Raw genomic sequence first — 22,000 nt, forward strand, 5'->3', positions numbered from 1 at the left:
GTTTGAAACAAAGAAGGAAAAGATTTCATGAAAAAAATGGACGAATATGGCAACCATATTACTTTGCTAAGTTTCTCTAGGAAAGGCAGGAACTACAAATCCCTCAGTGCAGTGGGGAAAAATCAGGACTGGATCAGCCTATCAAGGTTAATCTGGCTCAGGTGGTATCAGTCACCCATAAAAGAAAAGCCATCTAGTAGTGGGCATCATCGAGACAATGTGTAGAGACATAATAATGTCATCAGTCATGTGGCAGCTTGTGCCTCTGTTTTGTTTAGTTTTTAACCTGGTGGATTATGGTATCTGTAGTCCTGTATGTCTTCAGCAAAAAATGACCTTTCCTGCTGTCCTACTCATCTTTATAATCAATAGTGTCATTTATCAGTTTGGAACAGGTCCATTCTGCTTTGCCAAAGAGGGGGTTAGCAACAGATGCTCATCGTTATTTTCAAGATTTACAACCACTGAGAACTGGCAGAGGGGTAGGTGGAGAGTGGACAGAGTGCTAAATATGAACATTTCAGAATGCAACGTTACATGCAGGGGCAGGGAAGACAAAATGTGGATCACATTGTTCTTCAAAATTACCCTTAAGAGGCTAGAACTGCTGAAAAAGGATGCAATTCAATTTTTCAGGGTGAAACCCCCTCCTTATCTGTGATAGTTTAGTAAGGTTACTATCACCCTCAGCTCCACAACCTGAAGCAAATGTCTCAGTCTTCTCTGGGGCAAGATGTTTAGATAACATAACCACACTCCACCCCCTCCACTCTTGCTCCCTTTGCACCAGACAATGCAAGATGGTGATTTGCTAGAATGACTGGATAAGCCTCTCCTGTGAACCACATTTCCTGTTTATAACTGTCTAGGGCACAGAGAAAGCCTGAACAATCAGAAGAGAGAAAAAAGGTCCACGCTGCTGGAGCTCTGGAAATCCTTGGAGAGAGCAAAAATCTCTTAACTATGAGATTTTATGCATGGTGAGAAAAGAGCCATGTCTGCAGGTATTGTTCCGTATTCTTGTTTTTTATCGTAGAGTATCTTTAATGGCTTCATGGTACAAGGGTGGGGAACACAAAGCTAAGAGTTTTGGGGTGACAGGAATCTAGTGAAGATTCTGAATAATTGTGTATTTCATGTAAATAACTCATTTTATGGCTGGCCCTCTTGAAGGTTGAGGCAGGTCTTTGTTATTAATACAGCAAAATCTTCAGCATAAGCACCTTGCAGTTGATGAAGGTGCTTATCTTGAGTATATAATTTCCTATCCAGAGACATTTCTTTCTGGAATAGAACTGCCTTGGTATTGCATATCCAGATGTTCTTCTGCCAGAAGCCTTCTAGATGGTCAACCTCCCATATCTGCTCTCATTTCTTTCTGCATCTGAAGAATGAGGAGACAAAGAAATAATGTTAATAGGGCTGGCCAAGTGGCTCCATAGTAGTACTGTGCACAGCCAGGAAGAAGGTCCTCGGTTCTATCTTCGAGCTGGGGCTTCTCCACCCCCGGTCAGCTCAGGAGGCAGCATTCACTGCCCTCGGGAAGGAGAGCATTACTGTCGTCATTAAGGGAGACCCATGATAACTGGATATAGGGGGTCCATGATACAGGGAGCCCTGTTTGTGGTCTCTGGATGGGTGCTGCAATGAGCAGACTAGGAACAGTGGGAGGGAGGGAGTCTATTAAAATAGGTGGGAGGGAAAGCCCTGGGTAATGAAGGCTCTTGGTTCCAGATCCTCGCCCCTGGTTGCAAACCAGCTGAATGAGTAAGAGAGAAAGGAGGAACTACCAGGCCAAAATTAAACAAAAATTCTTTTATTTTTATTTTTTTTTATCTGGGCTTCAAGAAAGAATTTCCAAGACAGGTCGCCACCATCCTGCTTTCATTCTTTCCTTCTATAAAAGTACAACAAAAAAATTCCATTGTTTAAACATTCACGTTGCATTCGGAATTCCACTGTGAGAAACACATTTCTGTTGGACGTGCATGCTTTCTCTTCCATGTAGACATATGCTTGTATAGCTTTTTGAGAAGCGAAAACTTTGAAATGGCCTTAGACTGAAGCCCCTCTTTCCCGACCGTCAGCAGATCCCGATATACTCAGCCTTTATCCCAGAGGCAGATGGCGGCGAGCTCTCCCCTTGGCAGACACTTGTTAAAGCAAAAAAAAAAAGAAACTGGAAGGCCCTAGCAGAAGCCACTGCATTGGTAGAAGCGGTAGCCTGGAGATCAGAAGGGTTTGGTCTTTTGAGTCAAGTTTTTTTTACTTCAAACGGGGTAAGGACAGACCTTGGAAAATCAGCATATAAGATTCAGGAAAATAATTTGCAAAGAATAAGGGGGCAGTCATTCCGCAAAATTTGAAGGTGTGTACATAACATTACGATGGCCTTTTTTTTTTTTTTTTTTTTTTAAGTCAATGTCATCATTCACCATTAGGATAGGATTAAGGTGGCAACACGTGTCCCGGGTCCCAGTTCATTGGCGCTTCCAGAGATAAAATTACATGTGCTCGAATAAATCCCATTTCCTTCTCGGCTGCCTAATACTGAGCTTAATATAACTGCTCACTTAAATTCAAGGAACACGTAAGTGCTTGCCGAAATGCCTCTAAAGTGTGACCGGTAAAAACTGCCTGGTTTTCAACCAGAATCTGACAAATTTGGGGGTCTGGAAAGTTGTCAGCCCTGCTGTGGTAAACAAAGACCCCGCTGGTCTTCTCATGTTCCCACTTTACTCTATTACAAAAGTAAATATTAGGCTAACACATTTCTTAAGTGTTTATATCACCGTCTGGCAATCTATGAAGCCTATTTATTTAGTAAAGCAGGTTAACAACACATTTCTAGCAGCAAAGGCAGGATTTACAACTGATAAATCTAAGCTTGCTCTTGTGTTTGCTGGCCATGTGTGCAAGGGTCCTCTGGAGCCCCCAAAGCCTTATTCCAGGCTTGGTCAGCATATGTGATTTTGGAAAAAGCATCTTCTAAAAAAAAAAAGGCCTGCCTTTATGTTTTAGCATCGTACAGTAAGAGTGGGGGCTTGGCTTTTAATGTTAGTGCTGGCACAGAATTCCTGCAGTCACATCAACAGCTCAGCTCTGACTACTGCAGTTCTATAGGAATCCGGTAGAAGAAGCATTTAAAAGGAGGAAAAACACGGGTGGACCAATTTTCCAAAAATACAGCCTCTCATGATAAGTCATTCCAAAGTTTATTTATGGTGAAATTCCTGCAACATGGATAAATAACTGAATGCACAGCCGCTGCCCTTTAAATATCCACAGGAGAGCCAAATATCCCCCGAGCGCTTTTCTTTTTAGGAGCGCAAGAAGGAACGACGCAGACCAGATCCCTTTCAGATACTCTGCCATTTCCATGGCTCAGGAAGTCTGAAGAATTGATGCCAATTCAGGATCGCTATCCAAATGCAAAACTGTGTGAAGAATTAGAGTTGGCGAGCCCCAGGCTTTTTTTGCTGTGGCTGCCTGTCAGTGCTTTTATGCAGAGCCTTCCCTGAAAATGTATTTATTTTATTTATTTATCCACTTTTTTTTATACCGGTATTCATAAAAAAAACTTCATATCGGTTTACATCATGAGACAATCAAACCCAATTATAAAACATTATGCAATATAAAGCAATTTCTAAAACACCATTAAGATACATTAAATAATACAATCACTAAAATTTCAAACAAGTTCTAGCTGTCTGAGGTAGAATTAACAATAACAATTAAAAATTGGGGGAAGGGGAATGACTTAAATCTGAAAATGCGTGTTCAAAAAACCATGTCTTGAGGTTTTTTTTTAAAAGTATGTGGATGAGATTCAAGCCTTAGGTCAACTGGTAGAGCGTTCCATATTTTGGGGCCTGCCAGAGACAGTGCCCTTTCACGAACCGTGTTTAGGTGTGCCATTTTGGGAGATGGGATGGATAGTAAAGCCTTGCCTGAGGATCGTCGGTTGCGTTGAGGAGTATGGATGTGCAATGCCGCATTTAACCATTCTAATTTTTCACCATACAGTGATTTATGGATTAAAGTTAAACATTTCAACTGAGTGCTATAAATAAAATGAATGAATAAATAAATTATGATCAAAATCAGACCGAAAGTTTAAGCTGTTTCCTGGGCCTAATTAAGTTTGTATCTCGGTGAGAAATTCAGGCAGGCTCAGCTTTTAGAGATATTATTTATTGCATGTATTAATCACTGCCTTAACTATGCATGGTGATTTACAAATCGGTGCAAAACCCAATTAAAAAAAAAATTCTATAATAAATGGTCAAACAAATCATCAACATGACTGACCAAACTGATATTTTACAATGCACAGAAACTTAAAAATCTTAATTTGCTGCAGTGTCTATCCAAAACATAGAAGTAATAATAATTATAAAGCTTACTCCACAGTAAAATTAGAAAACACTCTATAGCTAACCGAGATATATATTTTTTCTTTTTATCTACTCTTTTCAGTAATTTGAACAAAAATTGTTAGACAAATGCACTAGCAAACAATAAAAACAGGAAATTTCTATTTTGCTTTTGTAGTTCAAGAAACTCCAGTACTGCTCTAAATGAACCTGTTTAAATGCCATATGCATAAGGGCAAAGCTTAAACTTTCACATTATCAGCAAAAAGCAATCTTTTCCGGTAAATTTATTTCAGCAAGAGTGAGGTAAAATTATTTACTACTAGTACAGCTACTTATTATTTCTAAAGTGCTAATCAGACAGATGCAGTGCTATACAGATACACCTAAGGGGCAGTCCCTGCTCCTTGGAGCTTACAGTCTAGTCAAGAAAACCATACATGACAAATGAGCCTATGGGATGTGTATTTTTATAGAGAAGTAGACAGGATTTTGAAGCGCTTCTAGAAGGTGAATTTTCAGTCTGGATTTGAATATGGCTAGAGAGGGAGCATTATGCACAGGCACTGGAAGTCTATTCCAGGCATACGGTACAGCAAGGTGGAAAGCACAGAGTAGGTTCTTGGCAGTGGAGGAGAAGGGCACAGATATGAGCGACTTTCCCAATGGCTTATTTCCCTATATGTAGCAGGGACCATTTCGTTTTATAGGTAGATCAACCAAATAATAGTGTTTTTTGCTTTCATGTTGCTGCACAGAACCCAAAATCATCAGGAAATGTTTTTAGAAACACAACTTGTAAAAAAAAAATAAAAAATGTATATTTTAAAGTTAGCATTATTTATTTATTTGTTTATTTAGTGTTTTTTTTTATACCGGCATTCATGAAAGGTATCACATCATGCCGGTTTACAATAAACAGGGTGTGGGCTATACAGCGAACAAAGAATTATAACAAGTGCATGGTAAGAAAATTGCAGTTACATTACAACAGGGAAGTGCACAACTAGGAGTTGAGGGGAGAGAAGAAGAAGGAGATTAACTGAAAGCAAAATATTTACAATGATGCAAGCAAAATATTTACAATGATGCAAGCAAAATATTTACAATGATTACATTATGAAAGTAACTTTGAAATAGCTGCACACGTGCACATGTACACACGTATGCCGGCTTGCACCAAAGTATGCAGCCATTTAACATACACACGTATATGCGCCTGCGGTATAAAATAGGCCAAACACACATTCTTGTATATGATTTTTATGGCCGCACGCATGTGTGCACAAATGCCGCCTCTACCATGTAAGTGGGGGGATTTAAGTAGACGCACACTGACGCAATTACCAGTGTCCCCAGTTCGTTCCCAGTTCGCCCAGGTAAAGGATAGGACTTCCTAATCCCCCTAGTTAATTAGCCTCCCTCTTACCCTTTTACCCCCGACCCTTAAAACCCCGCTCACCTCTTAACTTTTTTTTTTTGTTTAGGACTTACACCATCCATAGCAGAAGTAAAGTTACACAGCAGGGGACCCCTGGCACACACTTGTGCACGTAAATACTTGTGTGCACATTTCATGTTACAGACCCGAAATGCGCATTCCCCGCCCCTTTTTTCGAAAAAAAGTTTTTGCATGTACCTGGAGATACACGGGCGTACGTGGGCGCCTTTCAAAATCCGCACAACAAATGCCGGCCCAACTTATGCGCGTATCTCTCGGCTTTTGGCGTGTGCCAAGCTTTTAAAATTCACCCCATGTATTCTGCAACTGTCTGGATAAACCAATGGGCCAGATTTTTAAATCTACGCGCACGGGGTACATTTGTGCGTGCTACCCGGCGAGCACAGATGTATGCCTGATTTTATAACATGCGCGCGCAGCCGCGCGCATGTTATAAAATCCAGGGTCGGCGAGCACAAGGGGGTGCACACTAGTGCACCTTGCGCGCACCAAGCCCTAGGGGAGCCCTGATGGCTTTCCCCGTTCCCTCCGAGGCCGCTCTGAAATCGGAGCGGCCTCAGAGGGAACGTTCCTTCGGTCCCCCTCACCTTCCCCTCCCTTCCCCTACCTAACCATCCCCCCAGCACGAAAATAAAAAAAGCCCTTACCTTTGTTGCAGAAGTTATGCCTGCCAGAGGCAGGCGTAACTTGCGCGCACCGGCCAAGTGCCATTGCGTGATCCCCCAGCTCAGCGGCCTAGCAGAGGCCTCTGGTCATGCCCCCTCCCCTCCCCTCACCGCCCTGCCCCTTTTTTCAAGCCCCGGGACATACGCGCGTCCTGGGGCTTGCACGCGTCACCGGGCCTCTGCAAAATAGGCTCGGCGTGCGCAGGAGCGGGTTTAAATGGGTTACGTGCGTATATTACGCGCATAACCCTTTTAAAATCCGCCCCAATCTGCACAACTTAAAATGCATGGAGAGCTTTGTTTTGATCATTTTGCTGGTATTATCAGTGTTATCAGAATGACCCTGTTCACATATATTTTTTGAGAAACCTCAAAAAGGAATGATTAAAGGCCAAGGAAAAATAGGTATTTTTCATTTTTACTTTTTCACACGGATGCACACTCAGCAGTTGTTTCTCAGCAGAAACCACTAAATACATTTACACAACTGCATTTGATTGTCAAATAGGTCATACGTCAGTGTGGTTCTGAGCCTGTAGCGACTCCACAAACCAAGATCCTTCTATGGTTGTAGTTGCATAAAATGCTGTTTTTGTTATTTACAAATGGAAAGCTGATCTACCATTTTGGATTTTTATATAGTCCAACATTTTGTCGTATACTACAACTATTGTGAAATTTTCCCATGAAAATTGTAAAATATGATTTAAGTCACATTGATGTGGGAATGTTTTACTACTGTGTTTGGTGTATACGTGTTTTTGTGAATGTATAGGGATGTGAATCGTTTTTTGACGATTTAAAATATCGTCCGATATATTTTAAATCGTCAAAAATCGTTAGAGCCGCGATACAATAACAATTCCCCCGATTTATCATCATAAATCGTAAATCGGGGGAGGACGGGAAAACTGTCACACTAAAACAACCCTAAAACCCACCCCGACCCTTTAAAATAAATCCCCCACCCACCCGAACCCCCCCAAAATGCCTTAAATTACCTGGGGTCCAGAGGAAGGGTCCCGGTGTGATCTTTTACTCTCGGACCTCCATGCGTTGTAGAAATGGCGCCGGCGCTACCTTTGACCTGTCGGTCAAAGGTAGCGCCGGCGCCATTTTGTTTTTTTGTCCCCCGACGTCAGGAGCGTAGGAGATCGCTCCCGGACCCCCGCTGGACCCCCAGGGACTTTTGGTCAGCTTGGGGGGGGCCTCCTGACCCCCACAAGACTTGCCAAAAGTCCAGCGGGGGTCCGGGAGCGATCTCCTACCGCAAATCGTTTTTCCGTACGTGTTGCCGTACGGCCGGCGCCATTTTGCGCAAAATGGCGCCGGCCATACGGCAACACGATTCGACTGCAGGAGGTCGTTCCGGACCCCCGCTGGACTTTTGGCAAGTCTTGTGGGGGTCAGGAGGCCCCCCAAGCTGGCCAAAAGTCCCTGGGGGTCCAGCGGGGGTCCAGGAGCAATCTCCTACGCTCCTGACGTCGGGGGACAAAAAAACAAAATGGCGCCGGTGCTACCTTTGACCTGTCATATGACAGGTCAAAGGTAGCGCCGGTGCCATTTCTACAACGCACGGAGGTCCGAGAGTAAAAGATCACACTGGGACCCTTCCTCTGGACCCCAGGTAATTTAAGGCATTTTGGGGGGGTTCGGGAGGGTGGGGGATTTATTTTAAAGGGTCGGGGTGGGTTTAGGGTTGTTTTAGTGTGCCGGTTTTCCCGCCCTCCCCCTTCCCCTCCCCCCCCACTGGACCCCAGGTAATTTAAAGCATTTGGGGGGGGTTCGGGAGGGTGGGGGATTTATTTTAAAGGGTCGGGGTGGGTTTTAGGGATGTTTTAGGTTGCCGGTTTTCGATTTACACGATTTACACGATATTTAAAAAACCCAAACTGCGACGATCCGATTCCCTCCCCCTCCCAGCCGAAATCGATCGTTAAGACGATCGATCACACGATTCACATCTCTAGAATGTATAGTGTTTATTGAATAAAATAAATATGTGGCACATTGTTGTTGTGCATAGTTGTATAATTATACCTTCCTTTGTTGTACTCTGTCATTTTCTGGCCCATTTAATTTTAACACTCCTCAATTGTAAACGATTTGCAGTAAAATTAGGAATAAACTCAAACTAGACCCGATTTAATCTTAATTATCCCATATACTGGTAGTAAATGCATTCTTTAATCCAAGTGTAAATGGCGTTACGGACAGTCTAAAGGGCAAAGATGGAGAAGAGGTCAAGTTTGCCCCATTTCTATAGCTTGCAGAAAGCACCGCTGAATGATTTGGCTTTCTTTAAATATTTGCAGTTAAGGTATTTTTTTCCTTGAAACTAAAAAAAAATAAACAAATTTGTTATACTCCGAGAGGGTTGGAAGCTAGGGAAGATGTTTATTAGAAGGAAAAAAGGAGAATGCTGTCGGTAATGTATAAATCTCTGTACTGTACGTATGACATCAGGATAAGGCAGAGCACTTTATCTTTAGGACAATGATTTATTGTAGCCTGTGTACAGGTAGACCAAGTATGCGGTGGGAGCAGAATCTCGCACTACTCTATCTTTTTTACATCTTTTTTTAAATATCTGTTTGTTTTTAGAAATCTTTATTCTATGTTCACCCAATGTTTTTTTGCTCTTCCTACTTATTAGAATTAGGTTTTGTAACGCCTGGAAGGGTTCTGGCATGCCCCTGCTAAAGATGAAGTTGACTCCCAAAAGTATGTGTAAAACTGTAAGAAAAAGGGAGAACTTTACCAATTTCCAAATACAATTTTTCCCCGTGCAGAATATGGTTACATTTCCTATTCAGAACGCTGGGCTCAGTTCCTGGCTATTCAGTTTTGTCTGTATTTGTGGAATTGTTTAAGCAAATCATCTGTTATTGGAGGGTAGAAGGCTTGTGCCGAAGGCTGGTTATTACACTGTTTTCTGATTGTTTTCAGGGGAGTCTTGTCCCTTACCAATCTGGGTAGTCTTAGCCATCTTGGTGATGGCTCTGATGGTGTCACTGATGATGAATATTGTCTACTGCAAGGAGAAGCAAAAGAAGGGTAAGATGGGTTTGCGCACATGAAGCCTCCAAACCTGAACTAGAAAACATATTGCAATTGGGCAACACTCTGCTGAAATGCTATTGATTGAAATCTTACTGCGATTAAAAGAACTCAGACTATAAAGGCCTTGATTACATTTTCTTAAAACTAAGCTTCCTAAGATTGAGCATGAACAATCCATCTCTAATTAATGGATTCTTTTGTGGATGGACCCTAGATTAGAGAGGGGATTTAACATGGGTGAGGTTTGTTTCTGCCTTGCGATCCCTAATCGCCAGTCTGACTGGTAACATTTGTTTACTGTTTTAGAGTGTTAGCGAAGGCCGGCAGCATAAGAAAATCCTGTTGCTTCAATTTGCATCTCTTTGCTACTACACCAGGAAGAAAGATGAAAGGCGACAGGCTTGCAACAATTGTGTAATTATAATTTGATTTCTGTGCAAGTCCTAAGTAAACAATAATTTACTATGCTATGCTTCCACATAGATCGGTTTTATTTTTTCTACTCTTCTGTGAAGGAGCAGCAGCAGAGATATGCAAAATTGAACAGGACTGAACCACCTGACTGAGCAGGTTCCTGATGAGATGGAGGTGCTCCTCTTGTTTCAATTTGCATGCATTTTCTGCTGCACCACAGTTACAAACAAGCATCAGCCTATTCTATTTCATCAACTCTGACAGAAGCCCTGTAAACACTGCAGATTTAAATATTCAATTCTATTGGGTAGGCATTGGTAGCCAACAAAGCAGCTGATGTCTCTAAGCCTCATCCTGTCCGAATGCAAAAGCCCCATTGTTCACTGTAACTGTAATGCCGACAGCATACAATTTACAAATGATTTCTGCCTAACCTAAATATATAATTTTTTTTTTACAGCTAAAAGAGAGATTTATTTTGAGGACTATACTCTAAGGTATGTGAAATGTTTATCTGAGTAATTTAAAATACTGAAAACTTTGACACAAGAGGGACAGGCGGTACTGCACTGGTTTAGGAGTGGTGAGGGGAACAAAATGCAGAGGTCTTGCTAAACTGTGTCTATGTCACCAAGGAAGTGCAGCATAAACATTGTCCTATTCGTGCACAAAATGCTTAAAAGGAAAATGTTATTCATGATATTGTAATCTCCAGAGTGCCGAGGACCATGGATCCAATACAAGTTTGAAACTCTTTGGAGGCCAAGATATACATAGGTTTGAGTATTTCAAGTGTGCATTCCTACTGTTGGACAACAGAAGGCTGAGGAAACGCTTTGAACTCAGTGCATCTTAACGTGAATGATGAACTGCAGCTTTTTTTCATTCATTTCCCCATAACAGCTATGAACAACGCTATCTTGAAAACAATCCAATCTATGGCAACTTAAATCAGGAGTTTATAGGTAAGTTGTACCATAGTGTCACCATAACCCTGACTCATTCACATTCTCTGGATTGATTTGTAGCAAGACTTGATTGGCTGAGAGATGAAGACTGAGAAAAGAATGAACTGTAGCATTCTAGGAAGGTAATAGTACGCAGCTTTGGGGGGAAAAAATGGCTAGCTGGGCACGACTCAGACAACCATTCAGGGCTCTTCCAGAAGCATTAAGAAAACTTCCTAAAAGCATCACTGAGGTTTAGCACAATTCTTGAGCTAGAAGGCTGTGATCCTATAAAAAGCACAAGGCCCACCTAGTTTGCTCATTTTCCCTTTCTTTTGGAATATAGCAGCGCCTACTTGATCTTCAGCCTGACCTGACCTAGCAGGAAGGCTCCCCATGCTCACCTAAGTAAATTCTCTTTTTCTCATCTGGTAATTGCCCCCTCTAACTCCAGTCATCCCCAGTTCAAAGCCCATACAGACCAGACCTCACATAGTCAAACCAATCCAGTAGTTATTGTAACACTAGTTTAATTCATATAAATAATTTAAAATATCATTTATAAAATGACAAAATAGTGAAAGCCAGATTGAAAGGTTGGGCAAAAGTTCTGCTGCTGCTTAATAGAATGGTTTGAAATTTGTCACGGTTTAAAGAATTCCACTGGAATTTATATCATGATGACATATATGGTCTAAATTTCTAAAAATATTCACATGCTGACCAATTGGTAGGTATCGCACTCGGTTTGACCAACATGCCGCTGAATATTTCCACTTCAAGTCCACAATCTCTTTCATAATCTTTTGCCAATTAGAGATCAGCCAGTTTACTGTAGTTCAAACTTTAAAAAAAAATCATCTCTTTCCTAAGATTAAATATCTGAAAAAGGAATTTAAAGGAAAAAAAAACCAACAACAAACGAGTGACCCATAAACATAGAGGTTTTTAAAGTGCATTTCATGGCTGTACAGCACCAGGGGCTGCGACTGACACATCAAAATTAATAGCGCATCTCAGATCATCACAGAACGTGACTGCAGACAAGGAACATAAATTTGGCAGTCTAGAGAGGTCTTAATTCTTGTTATGTTGCTTTAAGACTCCTATGAAACCACAGCTGGTAGACGTAATATAATACTGTTCTATATATCCACCAAACTCTGCCCAACCTTTAAAGCATACATGTCAAATATACAAATGAATGACAAATGAGATTATCATGCACCAATAGACTCATTGGTTGCCTCTGGGATATTTTTTTTTTATAATAACTCATGTCTTAGTAATTCTTATTTCAAACTGTGCAGAATTCTTGTGAACTGTATTATTGTCCCCTTTTTTCTCCTGGTTCTACCTCTCCCTGTACACTTTAGCATCCATATGGCTTTGGTCACCACATTAAAAACAAAATGAACTTGACATTGGAAATCAGTTTATTGTAGAAATACATCAACAGTTTTATTAAAAACTCCTGTTGATTTTAAGTAAAATATACTTTGAGAATTTGCAATGAATGTGTAATTTCAAATGACATGAAAACCATTTAAAATACATTTGGTAGTCTATGAATTGCCTTCATATAGTAACTGTACCATTTCTCATTCCTAAAGATAGCCATGATGAAAGTTTCTATGAACAAATGAGAGCTCGACCTCCCAGACATGCAAATAACATTAAGGTACTGTGAACCTTTTAAACACTTGAAGTTACTTGAAAGGTTTAAGCCAAAGACAGTGAAATTTATTCTTACCAGATCATTTCCTTTCCTTTAGTCCTAGCAGACCAGTCCACACCTGCGGGATTCCCCTGCTTGCCAGAAGGTGGAGGCAGAAAACTTTTTCCCACGGTTTTTTTTTTTTTTGCTTACATCATTCACAGAGGGGCAGATCTGCCGCGTGTGAGACGGCAAGAATCGCCGGTGCCTGGCTGAGAGCAGGGAAGTGAAAGTTCAGCTACCCGCTCTTTCCCCCCGATGGAAGGGTTGTTTTTTTTTTTTAACTTGTTGGTAAAGTTGAAGAAGCAGAGGAATGAACTTCTCTGCAGCAGACCCGAGGTATACTTCATCTCTGGGTCTGCGCGGGGGAGGGACTGGACCACCAGTTTCACCCCTAGTCAGGCAGGTCACCGGGTAGGGTGCTAGGCTGAGGATCTCAAGGGGCAAAGCCCCCCTAGGCACCCAGTAAGAGCAAGGGGCAAACACTGTTGCTCCCTACAAGAAATGAAAACTTTAAGATCTTTTTTTTTTTTTTAACTGAAATTAGAAATTAAGTACTTGCTTGATCCAAATAAGACAGAAAGAAGGAGAAAGTAGACTTTCCCAAACAATCTAGCTGACTAGAGGGGAGCCGCATGGTCTGCCATCTGTATCTGCTGGAGATAGAGAAATACTGAAGGGATGCAGGGTGAGCACTGTCCTGATATAGGATACCCTTTAGTTTTTTCTCTATCTCCATCTGCTGGACAGGAGGCTCAACCCACTGTCTGGACTGATCCGGGTACATACAGGGAACCTGGGATAGCTGGGAGGTTTCTCAGTAGCCTCTTGCTCTAGCCTATTAGGTTGATGTCCTGCATTTCTCTTTTTTTTTTAAACCCCCCTCCCTTTTTTTTTCTCTCGGGAGGGTACTTGGACTACCTTGCCCTATTACTACTTTTCTATTTTTTTTTTATAGTTCCTATCTATCCCAGTATACCTCCCACCTAACTGGAGGCAGAGAACTACTGAGGAACCTCCCAGCTATCCCAGGATATATAGTGTGATTGACTTAAGCAAAAAAAAAAAAATGGAAAAACATTCTCTGCCTCCACCTACTGGTAAGCAGGAGAATCCAGCAGGTGTGACCTGGTCTGCGGGACAAAAAGGAAATTGGCTTTACTCTGTTGGTTTCATACCCAGAGAGAGTGGAAAGCAGCAGTGCAAATCCCCTGAATATATGGTTCTATCTGTCAGGCCTCCTTCTCTTCCTTAGATCTCATAAGGAGATGCTCTTCGCAGAATGATTTGTGTAATACTTTATCAGGAACTTGTTCGTTATAGCCAATTTTTGATAGGGAGTTTTCATAGCAAAAGCACAGCAAGAGAAACTGAGAGCGAGAAAAAGCAAGCTGAAATCTTTCCTGTGCTATATATTATGTACAAGCGAAAGAATAGATTTACGGATAATCTGCTCGTTATTATAAGTTTCAATGCATGGTAACAAATTTGTATAATGACTGCACCCATACCCAGTGACGTCACTACTACACTGATCTGATTATTGATTGGAAATTGGCATAGTTATCTCAGAATTATTTAGTTTGTAGTGCCAGTTAGCACGCAGAAGCTCACAGAAGTAAAACGTTATTAGAAGAAATATTGTAACCTTTTACAGAGATCTAGTTTATTGCTAACACAATGAACTCATTCCAAGTGTTACACATACGCAGCTGAGTAGATGCTTCCATATTTATTCTCATGATCTGATAGTAATGAGCTAAGTCAGTAGTACTTCATGCTTCTCTTGTCTTTATCATGGCTGGCACATTCTCGCCCCTCTGCTCCTGCCTGATTTTTTAAGTCACCTAATAAATTGGCGTTCCCTTCTAGTTCGCCAAAGGTGGGCTTATGATCCCTTGTTGGTTCCATTCAGAGAAAGAAACTGGCCCAAAGACCATAGTTTCCAGCCTTTGCTTTATCAGTAGGAGAATCCCCAATTTCTAGGTAGTTTGTGTGTGTGTGTGTGTGGGGGGGGTGTCTTAGGCTGCATTTCTTTACAAGCATCCATAGGCACCTCTGCAGTGGAAGCAAGGCAAGGTGGAACCGGAAACCGAAGCCTGTGCAGGTAGTGGTGGTGGAGGCCAATGCCAGCACGCAAGAAGTAAAGCGGCAAGGGTTCAGGACTGTCCTTCTGCTTTGGAAAAGAGGGGAGAGACGGTGCTTGGAAGATGGAGATACATAGAGGGGCAGTGGTAGCCTGACAAGGCAGGTGGTGATGGGGGCTCTGAGGGGTAAATACATAAATTAAACATGCTCAGTTTAAAAAATAAATGCATAAAAGCAAGCCCAACTCCATGGGCCAGTTTTTTGAACCTACGCGCAGGTGTAGATTTGTGCGTGCAACCCGGCGCGCACAAATCTACGCCCGATTTTATAGCATGCATGCGCAGTCACGCACATGCATGTTATAAAATCTGGGGTCGGCACATGCAAGGGGGTGCAGCTTGTTAATACAAGCAAAAACCACACTTTGAAATGTCTGTATGCCAATGCCTGAAGTCTAAGAAGTAAGATGGGAGAGTTAGAGTGTATAGCAGCAAATGATGAGATTGACATAATTGGAATCACAGAGACCTGGTGGAAGGAGGATAACCAATGGGACAGTGCTATATCAGGGTACAAATTATATCGTAATGATAGGGAGGATCAACTTGGTGGGGGTGTGGCACTTTATGTCCGGGAGGGTATAGAGTCCAACAGGATAAAGATCATAGAAGAGACTAAATGCTCAGTAGAATCTATATGGGTAGAAATCCCATGTGTGTTGGGTAAGAGTATAGTGATAGGAGTATACTACCGTCCACCTGGACAAAATGGTCAGACAGATGATGAAATGCTAAGAGAAATCAGGGAAGCAAACCAATTTGGCAGTGCAATAATAATGGGAGATTTCAATTACTACTGTAAAACACGTTGTATGAACAATATTTCAGATTTAACATGTGTTCTTTTTATGACAATAATTCACTGACTACATTATTATGGACCATCATACCACCCGTGACATGCATGCATTTGATGCCTGTATTTTCAGTCACATTGGGTCATCTTTAATCATCGGTCCTATAAAATTTAAATGCAAGCAGTCATTTGTGCTTTTTTTTGCTATTTTGCTTTTTTTGTGTTCAAATTAGTATGTGGAAAAAGTTAAACTTTCATGCAAGTCCTGCTCAGATACTTCTACTGGCATGGGTAGACAATACGCTTTGCTGCTGTCAAGTGAGTCCTGCTTAAGCACTTCTATTAGCGTTTCAAAAACAATACACTTGCCTCCTTGTTTTTCCAAATATCAGCGCTGCCGCGTTGTTTGTCGAGGTCCTGCTTTACCGCACAGGTGTCTTCCGTTCGTTGTATACTAGTGCCACGGCGCTGCCGCACAAGTCGGGACTAAGCTCCGCCGCGCTGGATCACTGAAGTCCGACGTACGTTTCGCAGTGATTGCTGCTTCAGGGACTAGGAAGTATACTTGGATGATACTTTTGAGAAATACATTTTAGATTCCACATCTGTGATATTTCCGAGCTTCACGCCATGTCCTTATTCTGGCGTCTATTTTGTTCATACAACGTGTTTTACAGTAGTGTTTACCTTATCGTTGTATTCTGTATGAAATTTTGGATATTATTGGTAGATTTCAATTACTCCAATATTGACTGGGTAAATGTAACATCAGGACTTGCTAGAGACATAAAGTTCCTGGATGTAATAAATGATTGCTTCATGGAGCAATTGGTTCAGGAACCAACAAGAGAGGGAGCTATTTTAGATTTAATTCTTAGTGGAATGCAAGATTTGGTGAGAGAAGTAACGGTGGTGGGGCCACTTGGCAACAGTGATCATAACATGATCAAATTTAAACTAATAACTGGAAGGGGGACAATAAGTAAATCTGCAGCTCTAACACTAAATTTTAAAAAGGGAAACTTTGATAAAATGAGGAAAATAGTTAGAAAAAAACTGAAAGGTGCAGCTGCAAAGGTTAAAAGTGTTCAACAGGCTTGGACATTGTTTAAAAATACAATCCTAGAGGCGCAGTACATATGTATTCCGCACATTAAGAAAGGTGGAAGGAAGGCAAAACAATTACCATCATGGTTAAAAGGTGAGGTGAAAGAGGCTATTTTAGCCAAAAAAACATCCTTCAAAAATTGGAAGAAGGATCCATCTGAAGAAAATAGGATAAAACATAAGCATTGTCAAGGTAAGTGTAAAACATTGATAAGACAGGCGAAGAGAGAATTTGAAATGAAGTTGGCCATAGAGGCAAAAACTCATAATAAAAACTTTTTTAAATATATCCGAAGCAAGAAACCTGTGAGGGAGTCGGTTGGACCATTAGATGACAGAGGGGTTAAAGGGGCTCTTAGGGAAAATAAGGCCATTGCAGAAAGACTAAATGAATTCTTTGCCTCCGTGTTTACTAATGAGGATGTTGGGGAGATAGCAATTCCGGAGATGGTTTTCAGGGGTGATGAGTCAGACTAACTGAACAAAATCACTGTGAACCTGGAAGATGTAGTAGGCCAGATTGACAAACTAAAGAGTAGCAAATCACCTGGACCGGATGGTATGCATCCTAGGGTTCTGAAGGAACTCAAAAATGAAATTTCTGATCTATTAGTTAAAATTTGTAACCTATCATTAAAATCATCCATTGTACCTGAAGACTGGAGGGTGGCCAATGTAACCCCAATATTTAAAAAAGGCTCCAGGGGCGATCCGGGTAACTATAGACCAGTGAGCCTGACTTCAGTGCCGGGGAAAATAGTGGAAACTATTCTCAAGAACAAAATTGTAAAGCATATAGAAAGATATGATTTAATGGAACATAGTCAACATGGATTTACCCAAGGGAAGTCTTGCCTAACAAATCTGCTTCATTTTTTTGAAGGGGTTAATAAACATGTGGATAAAGGTGAACTGCTAGATGTAGTGGGGTAGATTTTATAAATGTACACATGGGCGTACTTTTGTTCGTGCACCAGGCGTGAACAAAAGTACGCTGGATTTTATAAGATACGCGTACCTACACTACCTGAATGTAATCTGAAATGGCTGAAAGGCAGAATATAAATCTAAATAAATAATAATACATATAAAACATCTAACTCACTCTGAAAGCTTATCTTAAGTCACTGCTGAAAATCTGCAAATCATAACTAGATTTTTTTCTAAACAGCCTTTTCTTCCTTGGACTTTATTCGCAATAAGTTACTGTTAATATTCCTTACTGTAGATGGAGACTGAAAACCAAACCTGTTATGCCTCTTTGGCTCTGGACACCAAGAAACCAAGACGACACAGGAAAAAAAAGGCACGGGCTTTAGATCCGGACGTTGCTGATGAAGAGCTGGTGCCTCCGAAGAGCAGCACGATGACATCTAGAAATAGCATTTACCTCAACAGTGAGCAGCTGACAGCCGAGGCCCAAGCTAATGAGGAAGCAATCCATGATGATCCCATAAGACTTTTTAACTTGATACATGCCACAAGAGATGATGCAACTGCAGACACGTACAGTACTCCCGAATGAGGAGACTGGCTACGGTAAAGCCATACTCTTTTTGTGCATCAAGGCAACGCATTTGGAAGGGAAGAGCTGGATACAGGTTATCACACATTGTTACAGATACGCCACTGATTTGCATGCATATACATCAACACAATCCTTCCAACCAATTTCTTTCTCCTGCCTATTGAATACAAGTTTCTTGTAGCTGGTAACACTGGTAAACACATTTCTGGGAACATTTTGTTTCCTCCACAACCTTCGGTGAAACAAGTAGATTTTAACAAGCTGAACACAAATATGCATTTATTATGTTTGTATCACATACCGTTTGCCAGAAAAGTGCGATATACGTTAAACATTGTTACATGTCCATAGCGGCATAAGCTATAATGGCAATGTTGGCACCAGAAAACAAAACTAAAAATGTTTTGCCACAGATTTTCATTTCTAATCAATGTACGACACTTTGCGGATGACAGTCCAACAATAGTCATCCAGCTTGGAGGGGTTCCACTTGCCTTGATACTGTTTCTCTATTTTGACAATGTCTTGATGAAATCTTTCACCATGTTCGTCACTCACAGTGCCAAGGTTGTCTGGGAAGAAGTCCAAGTGGGAATGAAGATAATGTATCTTCAATGACATGTTGCACTTCATCAATTTGTATACCTGAAGCAGATTTTCAACCTGTTCGACATAGTCTGCTGCCTTATAGTTGCCTAGAAAGTTACAAATGACATTTTTGAAGGCTGTCCACGCAACATGTTCTGTACCTTGCAGAAGACCATCAAAGTGGCTGTCCTTCATCACAGCTCGGATTTGTGGGCCAACGAAAACTCCTTCTTTTATCTTGGCGTCACTTATGAGTGGAAACATTTGCGCAAATAATCAAAGGCTTTACTTTGCTTGTTGATTGCCTTAACAAAATTTTTCATCAGCCCAAGTTTGAGGTGCAAAGGTGGAAGAAATATCTTACTTGGATCCACCAGTGGGTCGAGTGCAACATTCTTCTGCCCTGGAACCAACTTCTTGCGGAGAGACCAGACTTTTCTGATGTAATGAGAATCTCTTGCTTGACTGTCCCACTCACAAAAGAAGCAACAATACTTGGTGTAACCAAGCTGCAGACCCAGTCGAATTGCAACTACCTTGAGATCACCACACAAATTCTAGTTGAACCTTGAGTACTCAATGTGGTTCAGCAGTAGCTGCATGTTCTCATATGAACGGCATGTCCGACAGGTATTTATGGGTAGATATTGCCACTGTGCAAACTTAAGATTGATGAATCAATAAACAGTCGCCATTCTGTTGGGTCGTGGTCACATCCAAGAGCACAAAACAATCCATTGATGTCACAGCAAAAAGTCAAACTGTCTACTTGGCTGAAATATTTTGTCAAATCTTCATGACGGCTGCGAAATACTGAAATTTTCATATCAGATGACAAAAGATTCCATCCTTGCAGCCTTGACCCAAGCAGCTCCACCTGACTCTTCGATTAAGCCAAATCTCTGACCAGATCGTTCAGCTCTGACTGAGATATTAAATGAGGATCGCTGGATGTTGATGGCATAAAGTCAGGATCAGCCGCAGCTTCCATCTGCGATGGCTCACCATCATCACCTACCTTCTCATCCTCATCCTCAAGAGTCCACACCTCTGGCAGTTTTGGAACAGAAAGACTGTCGTCATGCGGCACTGGTCTCATTGCTGATGCAAGGTAAGGGTACTCAGTAAACTTCCTGTTTTTTGATGAGTATCCTGACACATTCGTCATGCAGAAGTAATAGGAGACTACTCATTGCTGCTGCTTACATAAGTCTGCGTTGTCATGGAAACAAGTTGGAATCTTGCAGCCAAGCTGGGGCTTGCCCGAGCAAGTTCTGGTATGATCAGGCAGAGTTTCTTGGTGTATTTTTTAAAAAGTTAGTCTCTGTTACTGTCCAGCAAGAAAATATATGTACGCGACATTATGTTTTAAAATTTCACAATTAACGTAAGACAAAATTGGCCGTTTCTCAAAAATCTATTTGGAACACCAAAAAGCCTGAAGGAAACAAAAACTTTGTTTACCAGTGTAACTAGACTGACTACAAATCCAGTCTGCTGATGCATTGTGAATACAATTGAAACAGCATTATATTAGTTTTTGGTTATATTTCTATGATTCTCCTACAAGACAAAGTACTTTTGTAAACTAGAGTTGGACTTTAATAACTTCTGGTCTTTTAGTTTATGATTGTTTTTCAGAACTTTGATAAAACAGGTTAAATAGTAATTTCTTGTATTATAAAAGTACAAAACGTTCAGTCTAACAGCTTACAGAGTGGCATACAGAACTAAAACAGCACTATAGTGCCGACTCAACCTCTGCTTGGTGAATTCCTCCTCACAGAGTTTCCAAGAAGGCAGCTAAAGGCAGAGGATGCGCAGTACAACTGCCATAGAAAATGTTATGGCTATTTTCTTTGCCTGGGTGAAATTTCCTTAATCAGTTGAAACATTCATTATTTAAAAGTCTCCAGAGATTAAAAGTTGGTAAACAATTTAAACCTGGAAAGAAATCAGATCTGACAACTATCCACCACCTGCCCACGGGGTTTCCTGGACAAATTGATTCAATATTTGTGTTTCAAGTAACAAACAAGTTAGGATGTTGGTCTTCTCCTGTTGTAATTTCAATAAATAGCAAAATTCAATTTCTAACAATCAGACAGTCTGTTTTTATCCATATTGGCTCTCAAAATGCAGATCGGGTTTCTTGCAATGCCATTGTTACCAGATGATTTGGTGTAAGATGCCAGATGCATCCTGCATCCTAGCTGCTGACTAGGAAAGCCAAGTGCATTTTCAGAAGGCAAAATGGGGCGGGTTTTAAAAGGCCTGCGTGCATAAATCCCGGGGTTCACGCGCGTGGCAGGGGCCTTGCGTGCGCCGTGAGAATTTTCAAAGGGGCCCCGGCCACAAGAGTAAACCCCGAAATGCGCACAAGTGCCGGGCCTCTTCAAAGGGGTGGGCTGGGGGGGCGAGGTCTGGGCAGGGAGGTGCGGGGGTGGGCTGGGTCAGCGCCATCGTACGCTCTCCCGATGCCGGCGCACGCAACTTACTTCAGCTCTGGGCATGAAGTAAGTTGCGAAACCAAAAAAAAAAAATAGATCGGTAGGGTTTAGGGAGTGGGGAAGAGGGAGGGAGTTTAGGTAGGGGAGTAGGAAAGTTCCCTCCCAGTCCGCTCCTTAATTGGAGCAGACTGGGGGTGGGGGGGGGGGGGGGACTGGGGAAGGCCTGATTGCATTGCCTGTGGAAATTGCAAAAGTTGACTCCCCCTCCTTGCACGCACCGTCCGCACGTGGATTGTAAAATCTGGCGCCCATGTGCGTGCGGCCACCCAATTTTATAACATGCACGAACAAAGTAAGACTTGTTACTGTTTACAATAATATTTACAATAATATTTAAAGCAAGTGAGGAATTAAACAGCTTGGCATTGATGAAAATGTTTTTCTTTTCTCCCAGAAAGGCAAAGAAATCGCAGCAACTTAATACCCAGGCTTGAGGCATTCATTTCCAATTGAGAGAGCCACCTGCAGTGCTAAAATGTTGAGGGAATTTAGGTTCTTTACATCACATCTGAATAGCACTTATGTGGCATTCATATCCATCCATCCATTGACTTGATTACATTCATTAAAGAGGACTTAGTCAGGTTCAACATTCAAGTAAAGGTCCTGGAATTAACCCAACTGAAACTCACCAGGACCTGATGTGTGAAAAAGTGGAAAAGTGCTATAAAATTCAG

At 41.5% G+C, this 22,000-nt stretch overlaps 1 protein-coding gene across 1 annotated transcript; it reads left to right on the forward strand.

The window, feature by feature from the left end:
* Positions 1-901: 901 nt before the first annotated feature.
* Positions 902-18,799, forward strand: LOC115076778 (T-cell receptor-associated transmembrane adapter 1). The gene is made up of 6 exons (XM_029578645.1): positions 902-1,004; positions 9,456-9,563; positions 10,444-10,480; positions 10,887-10,948; positions 12,544-12,611; positions 17,926-18,799. The coding sequence occupies exons 1-6, from the start codon at positions 974-976 to the stop codon at positions 18,220-18,222; spliced, it is 603 nt and encodes a 200-aa protein (XP_029434505.1). The 5' UTR covers positions 902-973; the 3' UTR covers positions 18,223-18,799.
* The last annotated feature ends 3,201 nt before the right edge of the window (positions 18,800-22,000 follow it).

Source organism: Rhinatrema bivittatum, chromosome 15, assembly GCF_901001135.1.
Source record: "Rhinatrema bivittatum chromosome 15, aRhiBiv1.1, whole genome shotgun sequence".
In the NCBI taxonomy this organism is placed as follows: domain Eukaryota; kingdom Metazoa; phylum Chordata; class Amphibia; order Gymnophiona; family Rhinatrematidae; genus Rhinatrema; species Rhinatrema bivittatum.